Below are 18,734 nucleotides of genomic sequence, written 5' to 3'. Positions count from 1 at the left end.
GTTATCTAACAACCCAATATTCAAAAAGATTGTTTTGTTACGTCTGTCACATCTTTTCTGAATTAAGTGTAGACTGGTACCTTTGAAAAAAAATTAATAACATGAGTCAGTGAAGGAACCTTTGTGTTTGCCTACTGTAAAGGCAGTCAATTTCCTTCAAATTACACTACTTTCATCATAAAGGAAAAGGAGGACAAAATGGATCATAATTTGTGGGTAAATTGGATTTAGGTCAGGAAGATTTGCACATCAGCTTTACTCTCCCATTTAGGCCTACCTTAAGTAAGAGTCAAGATAAAAACCAGACAACTCGAGACAGGCCTGATCTCCCCCATTGAATACACTAGAGGCAGTCTTCCCATAGTAAGGTAGCATGTGCTTTTATTGAGGATTTGATCCTCACCTGGGTTAATCTACTTGTCATGCTCTTGTTTCTTGAAGCCACATAAGTCAGAGTGGGGTACCAAGAAGTGAGCAATGAGAGAGGACTTGTTGCCTTTTGATCATGACAAACACATCCACCAAACATGCCATTATTCCCTAAACATCCTATCTACCTCTTACACATTAGTTCATGATATACAAAAAGATGAGATGACAGAAATAAACTTTAATCATAGGTTTGTTCAATCAATACTAGCCTGTGCTAAGCAACAACAGTAATCAACATCCATCTCTCCATCTTCACTGTTATTGATGTTGTTCTTGAACTAAGAGTGTAAATACAGTCTTGGTTGAGTGATTAAGAAGTTCACTTTGCAATCATGAGTTTTCAGGTTCGATCCTACTGATTGGCATCGTACATAAATGTCTTTACCATAATTATTGATCCAAGTCTTGTGAGTGAAAATGGGTAGATAGAAACAGTATGGAAGTCAATCAGAGGGATTATATATGTAATTCAAAAGTCCCATCTTGTCACGTACTGTGTTACACTGATTTGGTTTAGGAGCTCTGTTAAGGGTGCATGTGTCTTGGGAATACTACAAGTTAATTTAATGAGTCAGATGTCCACTTGACTAAGCAACCAAATTTTTGTTATCCAGACTAAATGAGGATCTTATCAGATTAAAGGCAATGGAAAGATAGAAACACTACAATACTAGACTAAATATATTTCTGTATTTATCAAAGTCAGCATACAGTGTTAGTCTGAAGCATATATTTGGTGATAAAGTAATTACTAATTTTTTACTGGCATCAATTTAATCATTCATACCCCACCCTAGTGTACCACCACACTCCCTGAAACTTTGCAGCTATAAAGCAATGAAAGAAATTATTATTATTATTGGAGTGAGTTCAATTCTACTATGATCAATTAAAGTACTAGTCTTTTAATGGGCTTGATTTAATTGATTGTACCCTCTCCCAAAATGTGTGACCTTTCTTGTTAGAAATCATTGTTAGATAAATGAGAGTTGGTGGTAAGAGAGGGTGGTGGGGAGTAATTACTTGTAGTATTAAGTTCTATCACACAATACTTTCTGAGTTCAAATCTCACTGGGTTTCATTTTTACTTATCATTCCACAGAGATTGATAAAGTAAATACTGTGTTGATGTATATTCAATACAATTGATTACTTTCATTACCTTCGTTACAAATTTCTGGCTTTGGCCCAATGTCAGAAAAGAAAAATCATTATTGTTAGTAAAGTAACTTTTACCAGCTATCAGAGAGGTAGGGATTATTGTAATTGTTGATATCTTCCATGTACAATAGAATAAAAACAAAAGAGAAATCAATGCATTAGTATTGTGCCACTGCAGCATATTGCAGGGAAAACCCTCAAAAGGAAACTTTTTTTTTATTTTACATCAATAAGAATGGTATTGGCTGTTTACAACCATATTTAACTATTAAATGGTGAAGTTTCTTAAACAGAATATAGAATCAGTATATAGTTGTATATGATCTATCAAAAGTTTTATCAAATGATTAACCTACATATTTTGAGGACCAGTAATTTTTATGGGGTTTTTTAAGTCACTTTCTACTGACTCTGTTTTTCAGTTTATTTTATGGCTGAGGTCATATTGGAGTATTGTCTGTCTGTTTCCTAGAGTTTTTAATGTGTAGTTATTTCAGGTTTAGAATTTAGGAGTAAAATTTTGTTGACAGAAGTTGTAGGGAAGCTTCTGTGTATGTGTGTATTTGCTCCTATATGTCTTTTCATTGACACTGTTTCAATGATATATCCCACAGTTCAGTGGTTTAATAGGTTTTAACAAGTGAAGACCAATCAAATAAAATAAATAATTCACTTGAAAAAGACAAAAGAGTTGGTAACAAAGGTAATTCTGCTTTGAACTCCATCTTAATAAGTCATGTTCAGGCTATGCCAGCATAGGTAAGAGATAATATAAATAACAATGACAGCTATTTATATCTTAGAATTAATACCTTTCAATGTAAAGTGATATATTCTTTTCACCAATCAAAGATACTGAACTTCTCTCTTTTGTGACTCAGATTGATTCTTATAATATATATCTAAAACTGACTGTTTATTTTTCTGAAAGTTATATTTATTCAATCGACTAGTTGATACTTGTTTAATTGAAAGCAAAGTAACCCTGCTCAGTTTCTATTATCAGTTTTAGCACTTTCACTTTTATGAATGCTGGCTTCTTTATTTTATCGTTATGCCACCAACTGTTGTATTAATGGCCTGCTTGAACTATCTATTTCTGTTATTCAAACTCTCCATTACTAAACCTGGAATGTTACTAAACACATGCTATACATTGCTATTTGATTTAATATATCGCTATTGTTAAAGCTGTCATATTCAGCGCTAGAGAAATTGCGATGCTAAGATTATTGCAAATAACTTACTTTGATTCTCCTTTCATTTTCTAACAAAGACTTATCTTCTGCATAGATTAATGAATACTTTAATTCCTAATAATATGTTAAATATTCCATTCCTTTATAGCAAAAGGGTGTTAGCAGCTTGTGGAGTGAAATTGATGACAAGATTATTATATTTTAACAAGTTATTTACAAATTTTCTAAATATATTGGCAATCTATTCTATTCATATTAAATAAACTGGAAGCAAATTCTAATAAGCATTGACTTTCTTGTAAATATTGTAGATTTTCCATATGATCTTTGTCATGTTTACATGAGAACCTTTACATTCAGAAATCCTAATCACCTGGCAGGTTAGAAATAGCCATGAAACTAATGATTGCCTGAAACATATGTAATCATTTGCAAATAAATAAATATTACGCACCAATATTAACATATCAAAGACATATTTACAGCATGCAGTATTCACAATATATAATATTCATTTCATTAGTTTCAGACCTTACTATAACTCTATCATTTTCACATCTCCCTTTAAAGTAAAGGCTGGCTAGGCTAAGTACTCCTATGGATTCTATTATTGCAGGTTTGATTCTCTTGTTCCATTTGTTATTTCACATCACTTGTACAAGTGCATCTCATACCTGGAGGTGCACCACTACTAAAATGGTCATTGTCACCACTTTTACCATCAACCTTGATAGTATCAAGTATTTTGAGATTAGGCCTGATTTGGTCTCCATAAGCTGAAGTTCTAATGATTGATAGCTGTATTGGTTCCAGCTAGCATCAAAGAATTTTCCATTTCTTATATTAAATCATTATTTTTTTTATATCACGTCTGCTGATTTGAGGAATAGGATATACTTAAGGAAACATGGTTCTGACATGTTACCAAAGCAGAAAAACAGGGGAATCATAAAATAACTAAACAATAATTAAGGTAAAACAATTCAAACTTTTCTCTTTGGTGAGTAAATGCCTTTAAGCCCATTTTAATTGCTAAACCATCCACTCTGTGAACCCATTTGATTGGAGATGATGTCTGTGTTTTGCAAGGAATGTAGTCAATTTTCTGTAGTCAGGGACAGAGACTATCAAGGGAACATTGACCAAGAAAGAGAATCTAGCCTGTTTTGTATTGAACTCTTCTAATCAGGTGTACAAATTTCTTCTAGCCATCCTGTAAGGGAATCTACAAGTACAAAAATCAATTCAATACTATTAATATGGGTATGATATATCTGTATAAAAATCATTAGTCCCTGAATGAAGCCTATTTTCAAAAAATCTTTATCTTTGCATATTTGGAACATTTATGCATGTAGTTCCCGAACATTGTATGAATAGCCTAATTGGCATGTTTCAAACATAGAGGGATTGCATGTAGTAATTCCATAGTGTCACAATGGATATCATTGGGAACACTTTTAATAATTATTTGCTTCATAAATCCTTGTTGGGTAACATTAAAGTCACTTTTGCAAAGGATACCATTTCTAGAGTTAATGTATGTTGAACAGGCTTATAGGATTTTCCAGACATTTTTTTCTTTTGGAAATGATTTTATCCAGTGGCCAATCATGCAGCATTACTGAAGCTAGTTGACCAAGACGTACTCATCAGTTCCTATCTAATGTATCTTCATCATCATCCAAACTGATGTTTTTCGGTTGCAATCTAAAATATAACTATAAAAATGCAGTGACTGAAGCATTTCCTTCAACATATGCAGTATCAAAATCAAATACCATGAGCTGAATGGCTCACTTCAGTATCCTTGAAGATGTAATTGTAAGACGTTCAGGACATGGGTTAAAGATGAATTCAAAAGGTTTATGACTGAGTTTAAGTAGGAATTTTCTACTTTGTAAAAATGATAGGCATGATTTGTCATCCACCCATTTTTCTAAAGAATCTCTCTCAATATTCAAATAATTTGATTTAGCAGAAATTACTCTGTTTGATAAATATAGCACTCGGTGGTTATCCTGCAATATAGTTAATTATAAAGAATGCTCACTAATATCAGTAGTCAATGTGTTGTCCTAGTTGGCATCAAATAACCACACAACAGGATACTCCATGAGTGCACTTTCTTAATTCTTGAATACCTTTTTCTGAACATTGAATTTGACACTTTTCTTGTGCAATTTCACAAAGGAGTTGACTGTTTTAGAATATTTTTACAAATATGGACCATAAACTTTCACCATTCTTAAAAATGATTCTAATTTAGGTGGCAAAAGCAATCAAGAATATGAAGACAAGGAAAGCCCCTGGCCCACTGAGATGCTAAAAGTATCTGGCAGAGTAAGATATAGTCTAGTCACCCATATAGATAATCAGGTTGTCCATGAGAGAGTCACACCTAACAATTGGTGTAGCAGCATTATAGTCAACTGTTACAAAGGAAAAGGTGACATCTTAGACAGGAATAATTGCAAAAGGTGACATCTTAGACAGGAATAATTGCAGAGGTATCAAATTGCTGGACCAGGTGATGAAAGTCTCTTGTTCATCATAGTCTTCCAGGCAATAACAAAGTAATTTAAGATGGGCTGCCTCTGGGAGCTCCTCTATGCTGATGACCTTGTTCTTATAGCTGAATCCTTACCAGAACTAGAGAAGAAATTTCAGACATAGAAGTAGAGTCTAGAATCAAAGGACTTTAAAGTTAATCTATCAAAAATCAGAGTCTTAGTAAGTAGGAGAGCAGACAAATCATAAATCCCTTTAGGTAGATAGTCCTGCTCAATCTGTAGAGAAGGTGTGGGTAGAAACTCCATAAGACGTACCTGGTGTAAGCTATGGACACATAAGAGGTGCAGGAATATCAGAGGAAAATTGACAGGAAAAACAGTTTCTGTGTGTGGAAGGTGCACAGGTTCAATTAACCCTACAAATGTACAGAAAATAGAATCCATCAAATTTTCTGTTGCCTAGGTGATCAAATCAATAGTGGGGGTGGATGCTCCAAGAGTGTAGCTGCTAGAATAAGAGTAGGCTGGGGAACGTTCAGAGAGCTTCTACCTCTTTGTTACCTGTTGGTAACAAAGGCTCTCAGAATGGAAGTAGATTGTATGATGTCTGTGTGCAAATAGTTATACTACATGGCAGTGAAACATGGGCTGTGACTGCTGAGAACATGCATAGGCTTGAAAGAAATGAAACTAGTATGTTTTGCTGGATGTGTAATGTCAGTGTGCATGCTCAACAGAGTGTAAGCATCTTGAGAGAAAAGTTGGGCAAAAGAGGCGTCAGATGTGGTGTGCAAGAGAGACGACTGCACTGATATGGTCATGTGATGCATATGGATGAGGACAGGTGTATGAAGAAGTGCCGAACTCTAATGGTGGAGGAAATCTGTAGAAGAAGTAGACCCAAGAAGACATAGGACAAGGTGGTAAAGCATGATCTTTTAACATTGGGTCTCGTGGAGGCAATGACAAGTGACCGAGATCTTTGCCATGCTTGAAAAAGCTCATCAAGCCAAGTGAAATCATAGTCATGACTGATGCTAGTGTCATGTAATTGGTACCCATGCTGGTGGCACGTAAAAAGTACCATTTGAACATTGAGCCTCATGGAGGCAGTGACAGGTGACTGAGACCTTTGGTAATATACTGCACTTGAGAAGACCTGTCAAGCCAAGTGAGATCACAGCCATGGTCAAGTAACTGGCACTTGTGCCAGTGGCACATTAAAGCATCCACTACACTCTTGGAGTGGTTGGTGTTAGGAAGAACATTCAGGTGTAGAAACCATGCCATATTAGATTGGAACCTGGTGTGGCTTCCCAGCTTAGCAGTTTTCAATCAAACTGTCCAACTCATGCCAGCATGGAAAACAGACATTAAATGATGATGATGATGATGTGCAAAATGTTAGTCTTGAGAAACACTTTCCTTCAAAACAAAAATGTCCCCAAATAATATCTAGTTACTGTTAAAGGTACAGTTGTCTGAATTTATAGTCATACCCGCATCTCTCAGTTGATCCAATATAATTAACTTTGGTCTTCAGTTTCAATTTCTCCTTGGTAGTTGCCTTCAGCATTTCTCATCCTGATAATTATTTTGTTTCTTTATATCATCCCCCAAGGTCTTTTCTATTACATGTTGAAAAATGGCTCTTGCTGTTTTTATCCCATAATACATTCTTGTCAACTTCTACAAACCAGTTGGGTATTGGTATTTCTTTAAAGATCATCACCTATTGGAATTTGATAGTAAGCACCTTACCAATCAAATTTTGCAAATAATTTAATTCCTGCTAATGAGTGAAATTTTCATTATTTATATATTGCAATTAAAGACTACTGAAAAATCACCACAGAAATATTAATCTCCATTTAGTATTTGTACAACTACAATAGAGGATATCTACTAGCTACTACCTGGTAGAATATGCTTTAGTAAGCCTTGCTCAATCATTTTCCATAATTCAGTAACTACTAATGGAGAAATATCTTTGCTTTCAATTTAGCGTAAGCCTTATAATTCTTTAGCAGAGTGGTGTCTGCAAGGGACAATGGATTTGAATTACCATTATATGTTTAATATTTAATGCATCAGTTCCAATGTGACTATGACTTTTATCGCAGACTGTCACCATTATTGGCATAATTTCTCACTGATCTGTCTCTAGAGTGCTTTAAAACAAGAAAACAAAATCAAAAACAAGATCTCAATCGTTGGTCTATCAGACAGATGGCTTTTGTGAAGTTTGTATTGACCAATAAATGTCTAAAATTCTTACTTCAATGTGTTTTTTTCTGTTATCCTGTAATGTAAATAAATTTGTTGCAATATTACAGCTTTTTTATCTAACATGTTTGTTATTTTGTTGTTTTTTTTTAATTTATAAACAGATCAAAAATGGTTCTTTTTGTATCATAGTTTGCATTTCCTTCTCAGTCAACATTTCCCTTTAATGCAAATTTATAACCATATATTTAACATAAAGAAAATTTCTTCATTGTGGTTAAGTGATAAGCATCAGCAACTCTTGGCTCTACTTCACATGAAATCTCAACTCTTAAAATTCAGTGTAATCTCTAGTTGTAAGTTCACACATGATTCAAATTACATACTTCCCATGTGTAGCGGTTTCAGTACTCTTGGTTTGAGGACATAGAGAGTACAGGTCTTCATTGAATTTCTTTTGTATTAATTCCTCTTCGGTTCTTTAGTCTCCTTGACTATGTTTATGAAACTCACAATATCTGTGACCAATCACAAATAGAGAAATATTTATAAAGGGCTTCAAAGAATCCTGATGTTGAAGCACAAATCTAGTTCATTTCACACTGGTCAACTTCTTTGTATGCCTCACATTATTCATTATTATCATTCATACTTTGCTGAAACACTTGCCCTCTAGTTGTTTTGGACAAATCATTAGCAACATTTTCAGTAAGCTTTTCATCAAAATAAATCCGATATCTCCTTTGCACCACTATATTCACAAATAGTTGTCTGTTTGTTTGCCTCTCTGTCTGTCTGTCTGTCTCTCTCTCCTTCTCTCTCTCTCTCTCTCTCCCCCTCTCCTTCTCTCTCTCTCTCTCTCTCCCTCTCCTTCTCTCTCTCTCTCTCTCTCTCTCCTTCTCTCTCTCTCTCTCTCTCTCTACCTACCCATCATGATACATAGTTTATCCAAACATTATTGAGATCACCCTATTGGTTTGTCTTGGCGCTTCTTATATTTTACTACTCAGCTTAACATAACAAACTGACATTTGCAATAGGGCTGTATATCTCTTGCTTTTGTTGCTTACACCAGTAATTTTTCCAACATTTTTTTGAACCAGCACTGTTTTCAGCTCTCTCATTGAATTATTTACCTAAGTAAGTAATAACAATTGTATTTTAAATGTTAAATGTCAGGGATATGTCTGGGAAATATTAAGCACCACTTATCATAGCTTGTATATGACACTCTAGCATATCTTGATCTTGATTCCATGTTTAAATAATTAGTATGTTCAAATATTAACATTTCAGTACTTTTACTACCAATAATTTCTGTAATAAAGCATGATAGAACTTGCTGAATGATATGTCAAGAAATGTAATATGTTATACATCCAGGACCATAACACAGTGACTGCATTAGTAAGGTTTGAATTCATGAACATTCATTCAGTTATCCAGTATCTTAACATCATAGCCATTATACTTAATAAATATTGAATATTACTCAAACACTAAGTTTAAAATATAAAAATATGAGCATGATAAATGGATCCGGGTATAACTGAACAGTTTATGATGCAGTAGTGATTACCAGTCTTTCCGATCTTTTACTTGTTTTAGACATTGAACTGCAAACATGCTGGGGCACCACCTGGAAGGGCTTTAGTTGAATGAGTTGAATCAAGTTCCTATTTTTTTAAAGCCTGTTACTTATTTTATTGGTTTCTTATGCCAAACTGCTAAGCCACAGAGATGTACACAAACCAACACTGGTTTCAAGCAGTGGTGGGGTCAAACACAAAGAAATACACACACACACACACACACACACACACATGCCCGTGAACATAAATATATATTTCCTTCTTTCTTTTTCTTCTTTAGGATCTGTTCCCCATGCTGGCATGGGTAAGATAGTTTGACTGGACTGCTAAGTTGAAAAGCTGCACCAGACTCCAGTCTGTTTTAGCTTGGTTTCTACTGTTGGGTGCCCTTCCTAATGCCAACCACTCCACACAGTGTACTGGATGTTTTTTATGTGTCACTGGCATGGGACGTGTCATGTATGTATGTATGTACATATGTATGTATGTATGTACATACGTACATATGTATGTATGTATGTATGTACATATGTATGTACATACAGTGGGCTTTTTTCTGTTTCCATCCAACAAATCCACACACAAGGCTTTGGTAGCTCGGGGCTATATTAGAAGACATTTGTCTTAGGTGTCATGCAGTAGGACTGAATCCAGAATTATGTGATTGGGAAGCAAACTTTTTACGACACAGCCATACCCATGTCTAGTATACTATATTAATGTACAAGACAGTAAGCATTTATTTACTGATCTTTTTCTTTTCCAGATAACAACACTTGCTTTTATGGAAAATGTTACTACTGCAAAGGGAAAGAAAGTGGTGTGTGTGCCCAGAAGACCACCCTCGAAGGTACCATTGTTCTTTGGATCTCTCATAAAATGCAACTTTACAGACATCCATGGGGCAGAACATACATTGACAACAAACTAGCTAAGTAAGTTTATACAATTCATTTTCATTGCAGTTTGTTTTCTATGTCACCGTTGTCATCATCATCATTATCATTTTAACATCCAGTTTTCCATGCTTGCATGGGTTAGATGGAATTTGTTTAGGTAGATTTTCTCTGGGTGGACGCAGTTTTTGTCATCACTCCTCACCTGTTTCCCAGCAGCAAGGTAATAATATTTCCCCATGGCTGAATAAGTTTCCACCAAAGATTGGAAATGAATGACACCACTTGTATGACTGTGACATTCATTTACAGCTATCAGGTGGTGTCAAAACAAAGAAACACACACATGCACACACACACGCACACACACAACACACACACTTGGAGACACATTCATGTACATGCCATTTATACATTCATAAACATATGCATGCACACACATACTCAGTGGGCTTCTTTCAGTTTCCTTTTCACAAGGCTTTGCTTGGTTGAAACTATAGCAGAAGACACTTGCCCAGGGTGTCATGCAATGAGACTGAACTTGAAACCACAAGTTTGGGATTTCATATTTATTTATTTTTGTTTATTTTATATTGTAGTTGATGAACAGCAGGAATATAGGTTCGGGGTTTCCAGTAGGCCACTAACTGTTTTCATTTCTGACAGCATGAGTGGTAAAGAAGTGTCTGTTATTCATTTCAGAACAACTATCACAAGAGATTTCATTTGTAAAGCAATACTTCTTCACATTTCTTGTTTACATATGTATTCTTTGCTCATGTACTTTAGCGAAAGATACATACACTTGCATGCACACACACGCACATACACACACACACACACACACACACACACACTGTTTGTTGTTATTCCACCCTAGGAAGGTCAGTCCTAATGAATGAAAGGTGTTCTGGCCATGACTATCCCATTTGTTATTTAGATAAAGTTTATAGCTAAGACTTCATTATCCAATGTGTCTTTATTCAACAGATTAAGTGACTACAAAGAGGCTCCTTTGTTTATTGATCTAATATTGTTCTATCAGAAATTAAGCAAGTCTAAATAGATACAGAGACACAGATAGACAGACAGACTTTGCACATCTATATCTTGCTTGCATTCCTTCTATGTTATTTATGACTTTCAGTCAATAAATAATCAGATTTAAGCATGGTTAGCCATAGGCAGGTAGTGAGATGCAGTTGTAAATGCAGTGCTGTTGATGAGCAACTAACACATCATATATTGAAACAAAATTTTCAGCATCTGAATACTTCAGTATAGATTATTAAATCAATGTTGCTTCCTTTATCTATGACAATGATTAACTTGTGGAATTGATGAAGCACATAACAGGCTAGAAAACAATGACTGTTCAATGCCAAAACAGCTCCATGGTAGCATAGTGTGAATTTAAACAAAATAACAATTATCTTTTAGCAGTTACTTGAGATTGCATACGACCACTTTGGGAATGGAAACACTGCTACAGGGGAGATAACATACATTGTAGCATGTGAATATTCAAAGAAAAGGACTGGTTAAAGTAGAGAATTCATGCAAAAGGATCTCAGAAACACATACACACATATGAAATTGTAGAGTTAGGTTTTACTTGAAATGTTAAGATATTTATAATGTGTGAGGAAAAGAAATATTGATTTCAAATTTTGGCACAAGGCCAGTAATTTTGGGCTAGTGGGTAAGTTGATTACATTGAGCCCAGTGTTCAACTGGTAGTTATTTTATCGACCCTGAAAAAATGAAAGGCAAAGTTGACCTCAGCAGAGTTTGAACTCAGAACATAAAGTCAGATGAAATACTGCTAAGCATTTTACCTGGCATGCTAGCAATTCTGCCGGCTTGCCACCTTAAGAAAAAGAAATATTAATTATGCATGCCTTCTTCTTTGCTTTTTGACTTATACTTCAAACTTACAAATCTGTCTCAATTTAACTTAATGGAGAAGAGATTGTCTCGCCAATGACAGCTGACCACTAGGGATACCCCACATATTTAATCTTTCTCACACTTTTAGAAAGTCCCAAGTTTCAAACCCTTGTTGAAGATAATTCATTTCACTCCATATTCCTAATGTCCCTTATAAAAGCACTAATGTTACATGCATTCTAATCTTCATCTTTTATAGATTTCTTTACCTATACTCCTTATGTTAGCTCTACCATGACTCACCTGTCAGAGCCTTACTAAATACTCTAACTTAACCTTAGACAGATTACTGAAACTCCTTCCCAGAATTATTTCTCCATCTCAAATGCACCCTGCCTCCAAACACTGCCATAAACTGTATCTAATTCTCAGATTTTGAGTAAATACTTTGCCCAACTCATGCCTCTGTCTCCTTGTGATTCACATTTCTCTGCCCATTAATAAACCTGAAACAATTCAAACTGAACATTAACCACACTGCATTGGCTCAACAATACTTCTTTATTGCTATTGCTTGTCTCCTCAAAATGTACAAAATACTGAAAACAATAACGATCAGTAGTGCTATCAGAATGAAACTGGTTGTCAGCCAGACATATTGTCTACCTCATGTTACACCATGATCTTTATCTAAACACTTGTTTCATTTCCAATAAAATAATATTAGATCAATTAACAGTGAAGAAGCCTGTATGCCAGAAAAGGCAGTTTGATTCTCCCTCATTCACACCTTACCATCTTCAAAAGAGACTCTTTGAATTATCTAACTTTTAGATATACACTATGTGTTAGGTATACACTAATAGATGAGATGGTAATGATAAGACTACCTTTGATCAATTTTTCTAGGTTAAACAACAATATTGCAGCAGGGTTTTAACTCATAAGTTTGTGAATTCACATCTTAAGTTCACAGCTTCTGGGTATTAGTTTAACCCATTAGCATTTAAGTTAGTCATGTCCAACCCAAATATTCTACCTGTTTTGTGTTCAAACCATCAGATCCGGCCTCTCACACCTATCCTTTCATATCATTCTCAAAATAAGCAGTCACATCGTTGAAATTTCAAAGTTACAAGATAATGCATGATAAATTCAAAACAATGTGAATAAATAAGCGTTACATTTGACAAAATAATCTGAATGCTAAAGGGTTAAAGCTAAAGTGAACAACATTCAGATTCTCTTGCTGCTTGTGTCAGATAAATAACTGCAAAAATTCACACATTTTTCATCATGTTTTCTTGTCAACTTCGTTAGCATTAGTAATGAGTATGAAAGTCATTTGCTATTCTGGTCACAAATATTTGTTTGCTATTGAAAATACATTCAATGGTAACAAAATATATTGTGAGATATAATATCCTCTTGGACTGGATATATTAAATCTTTCAGATTAATCTATATTGAGATAAAATAAAATCTATTGCAGTATTAATTTACTTATGTATGCAGATGTATAATGAAACAGTATAAGTACATCTCTATACTGGAGTGGCTAGATATGAGTGGAAAAGGAAAATATAACATTTACACATTGGTATTTTCCTTTTGATAAATATTAATACAGTTACATCTGCAGTACAATGCCAATGGTAAGCATCCTGAAAAGTAGTTGTATAAAATAGTGTTCTTGATATCATAAATGGTTTCCTTTCTGTGAGGAAAATATATACAGAATCCAATATGGAAACCTCTCTGTAATCTCATGAATTGTTAGAAATAGCAGCCAAATTTTTCTCAAAACATACCTGTCTTAAATGAAGGATATAATAGATAATGTAGTCTAGGATATAGTATTCAAAATTAAAAAATGAAATAATAGTCATGGCTTAAATGCCTTTGGTATTAGGTTTCAGGGACCAGGACCCAACTTGGGACTAAAAAATAAGAACAACAAATACATGGAGGAATTCTGAAAGGGTTTATTTCTGATGAGTAACATTTGGATTGAATGTTTAGAGAGTCAAATTTGGAGTATTATGAACAGTGGATATACCAGGAAGCAGAGTCAAGACAGAATTAAGTGGGGTTGGGTAGACATGGAAGTCATGTGGCTACTACAGAGGAACATGAAGTGGTGTTGTGGAAATAATTGGAGGAAAAGCAGGAGTGAGAGAGAGATTATAACATATGTATTTGTTAGCTGGTTGTAGTGGGTTGGTGAGTGTATCTTTACCTATCAGGCTGATGACTTTTAGGTGTGTGATACAATCTCAGATGTTTGTGTAGCAACAGCACCATTTCATATGTATGAGTTCTGCTTGACTGCAGTGCATGCATAAGATATATAATGAATTCAAATGACAAATCATATTTTAGCATAACTAGGAAGAAGGTACATACAACTTGCTAGCTGCCTTGGGTCCTCATCTCCTGAAAGAATTGTAGGGGCATTGTCGTGACATACTGCACATCTTGGGTTGTTTTAGACCTGAAAGAGCCTATTCCTCTGCAGGCCCAGCTACTGTCAATTTTTTTACAGAATATGAGACTAACTGACAAAGAGAAAGAACAAAAAGGAGACAGAGAAAACTACTTTGAAAAGCAAATGATACGAAAGAATAAGTTGGATTTGAACACTGAGCACTCAATGCCACAATGAGTGTCACAAGGCAGTCTGTCAAACACTAACAACTTGGTTAACTCACCACCTTCAACTATAGGATTTTGATTTTTAAAATTACATGCTGCATCTTAAGTACAAGGAGTTGCCCTTAGTCTGAAGAACATTCAAATGTTGGCTACATTTAGCTTTTACAACAACCATAATAACATCAACAGAAAGAGACAAAAAAAGACACACACACACACACACACACACACACACACACACACACACACACACACACACACACACACACACACACACACACACACACACACACACACACACACACACACACACACACACACACACACACACACACACACACACACACACACACACACACACACACACACACACACACACACACACACACACACACACACACACACACACACACACACACACACACACACACACACACACACACACACACACACACACACACACACACACACACACATAATGAGCTTATTTTAATTTTCATCTACCAAATCCACCCACAGAGCTTTGGTTGGCCTGGGGCTACAGAAAAAAAAACACTTGCCCAATGTATCATGCATTAGGACTGAGCCAAAAAACTTCTTACCTCATAGCCATGCCTGCATCTATTTGGTTGTTTATGACTGTTTCCATTATGTTTAAAAATGTTGGAAGTGAGGGTGATAGGTTAATGATTGTTATAAACTGAGAAAATTACTATTTTGAGGAGATGAGATATACTCTGTATACATGCATATGTGTGTTTAAACTGGACGGTGTCCCTTACTGAGGAGACTGAAGAGTGTGGTGAGGATAGGAGGTAGCTTAGAAGAGCAGTGTTTGAGATTGAAGAAAGAAATATGTTTGTATCTGTTGACTAACTGGGTTGGAGCCACTGAGAAAATGCTTGTAGTTGATAACTGTACACACATCCAGAAAAGACAGATGATAAGAGATGAAGCTCTGAATGAGCCTACACACGTGTGTGTGTGTGTAACTAAAATAGACAGCATAGTTATTTCTGCAGTAATGTTACCTAGAAAGAAATCTTAGCTGAAAAGTAGTGGTTAAGAAGTTTGTATAAAGTTTGTAGAGATCCCTTTAGTAAGAGACTTAAAGTCCTAGTTGCAGCATGGTGGGTAAGAGAGCTTGCAATCAACGGGATGAATGGAATATTGTCTTGCTTACCTGATGGTGACTTTACATAATTGTAATAGTTGGTGAATGCCTTCCAGTAGTTGTTGGCGGTGGGTGAATTTTTACAGATAGGGTAAATTGGGTTCCTTATCTTACTGAGGTAGCTTGTACATCAGTCATCAGCAAACTATGGCCTGCAGGACATTCTGAATAGCAAGCCTAATGAAAGATTATCTTGAATTTTTGGGGGTAGTGTGATCTGCCTGATGATCTGTCATGTCTCATGTGGCGCACTTCTTGCGAAAGGTTGCCAACACCTGACATAAACTATTTAAAGATTTTGCAGGTTTTTCAGCTTTGATTATTTGGGTCTGGGGAGAGATACATACATGTCATGCTAATGTGAAGCTATATCTGTTAATAGATACTAAAAGCATTGTCTTTCTTTGACCTCATCTCTTTCATAATCATAGCCATCCTTATCATCATTTTTAGTACCTTTAATATCAGCATCAATACTATCTCATCCATCACATTACTACTCTAAGGTTTGTGTTTTCATCTTTCCTTGTAATTTTAATACTTAATATTATCTTTTATTATTAGCATTTATCATAAGGTGCTGAGCTGGCAGAATCTTTAGCACACCAGGTAAAATGCTTAAGAGCTTTTCATCTATCGTCACATTCTGAGTTCAAATTATACCAAGGTTGACTTTGCCTTTAATCCTTTCAGGGTTGATAAAACAAATACCAGTTGAGTACTGGGATTAATGTAATTGATTTGCCTCTATCTTGAAATTGCTGGCTTTGCACCAGAAGTTGAAGCTACTATTAGCTTGTTTCATAAGGCAATGAGCTTGAAGGATCAGTAGAGCACTGAAAAGATGTTTTGCAACATTTCCTTTTGTTTTTTACATTTTGTGTTCAGATTAGCATTGCCTTTCATCCTTTTGTAAGCCAACAGAATTAGGTACCAGTCAAATACTAGGGAATCAATGTAATCATCTAATCCCCTCCCCTAAAATTACTGGCCTTGTGCCAAAACTAGAGAAAATTATCAGCTTTTATCATAATTATAAAATTGATATACAATTTTGAATTCCAGGTGGGAGACCGATTCTAAATTCTGTGATAAAGTTCTTCAAACTGACATGTACAAATTAGGAATTCGACTTCTAGATATCATCGATACATCAGTATTTGATTATATTATTGGTAATGCTGACCGGCATCATTATGAAACTTTCCATGAATTCCCAGACAGCATGGTGATTATGCTAGACAATGGTAAAAGGTAACAATCACACTTTTATTGCCTCTGTATTCACTTGTGTTATTGTTATTTTACTTTATTTTATTTTAATTGCAGCTGACAATTCTCAAGTTTTCAGATCTCAGATTACTTTTGCTTGTAGAATGCTTCTGGTGGCAGAAAGATCAGAGCTGACCTGTTTGTTATATGTTTCACAATAACCTTGAGTCATGAGGTTACTCAACTTTCTAGAAATGGCAGTCAAATCTCCCTCAGTTTACACTCTATTTTCTTAAAAAAATATATAGTTGATTCAATAATCTTCTGTAATGTTCTAGAAAGACTATAGTTCAATAAATGATAAGGTCGTTAGAGATGGAATGTTTTTGATTAGTGGTGCTGAAAAACTTGTGTCAGTCTACTGTTCACTCATAAAAGTGTACTCAAAGGACAGTTAGAAATAACTGGAGACGCTTCTACCTCACCATTGTACATGCACACACACCACACATGCACATTCAATAGTCTGGTGACTATGATCTTTGTAAACTGCTTATAGAGGCAAGGCAAGCAGCATATGGGGTGATAGGTTGTTTTTTTGGGGGGTGGGGGGGAATCTTCATTATCACTCTTCTTATGAAACAAGGTGGTATTTGACTCTTTCTGCAGTAAGGGTATTTTACCCTCCTGCAGATAGCGACTGAAGCATAGAACAAAGATTTTTCATTTCCACATTTTAACATCTCTGTTGTAATAACATCTTTCCCAGGAGCTTCATCTGTTTTTATCAGTTTCAGGGTATTTTCAGCTTCACTGAGCCAAATTGGTGACACTTCTAATATTCGTGAGAGTGAAGATTGAGCTTCACTGATGATTTAAAAAGGTTGTTGTAAAAGGTTTTGCATGCCTTTTCCATCTGCCCCTTGTCTGTTACTTTGAACACATCCTTGTTCTTAAGTGCCATCACTTCTAACCTATAGAGTACCAGTCCTCTCCTGCATCTTTTTAGATTTCTTCTTTGCTGGTTCATAATATTAAAAACTGCATATGTAAAGCAAGAACTGCAAACCAGCAGGTGCCTGAAGGAAGAATTTCAGAGGAGGTGAAGAAAATTCTAGATAAATGGCAAACTATGAAGGGAAACACACATGCATGCACACACACACACACACACACACACACACACATCACCACCACCATCATCATCATCATCATCATCTTCCATTTTCCATGCTGGTATGGACTGGGTGGTTTAACAGGGGCTGACTAGGCAGAAGATTGTGCCAGGCTTCACTGTCTATTTTGGCAAATTTTTTATGGCTGGATGCTTTTCCTAACACAAACCCCCTTACGGAGTGGACTATATATATATATATATGACTTAGGCATAGAGGTACTAATAACCTGGTGTTAGAATTCAATATACATATGCTTCAGAATGAAGTATCAGTTGAGTTCAGAATGGTAATAAGAAATTAGAATGACAAAGTTATGAACTTCATTAGCTTACAGCTGTTTCAGCTTATAAGATGCAATGCACCCATACTCGAATGCTTGAGTATCACCCTATAGCTTCATTAGAGCTTAACCTCGTAGCTTCATTGGAGTTTCAAACATGAAGTGTACTTTATGTTTGAAGCTATAGTGTAACATTCAAGCCCCCAAATATGAGTGCATTGCATCTTATAGTTGAAACAGCTGTAAGCTAACGAAGTTTATAACATAATTGTTCTTTCCTTTGTCATTCTAATTTCTTATATATATATATATATATATATATATAT

At 35.3% G+C, this 18,734-nt stretch overlaps 1 protein-coding gene across 5 annotated transcripts in view; it reads left to right on the top strand.

The window, feature by feature from the left end:
• Positions 1-18,734, top strand: part of LOC106873822 (glycosaminoglycan xylosylkinase) — a 424,441-nt gene that overhangs the window by 386,846 nt on the left and 18,861 nt on the right. For all 5 annotated transcript variants that reach the window (XM_052970088.2, XM_052970079.2, XM_089357711.1 and 2 more), the window contains 2 exons: positions 9,890-10,058; positions 16,804-16,992. In XM_052970088.2, the coding sequence (XP_052826048.1) occupies positions 9,890-10,058; positions 16,804-16,992 (358 nt within the window). The remainder of the gene's footprint in view (positions 1-9,889; positions 10,059-16,803; positions 16,993-18,734) is intronic.

Source organism: Octopus bimaculoides, chromosome 1, assembly GCF_046866305.1.
Source record: "Octopus bimaculoides isolate indiv1 chromosome 1, ASM4686630v1, whole genome shotgun sequence".
Classification (NCBI taxonomy): Eukaryota; Metazoa; Mollusca; class Cephalopoda; order Octopoda; family Octopodidae; genus Octopus; species Octopus bimaculoides.
This window is presented reverse-complemented; position numbering and strand designations above follow the sequence as displayed.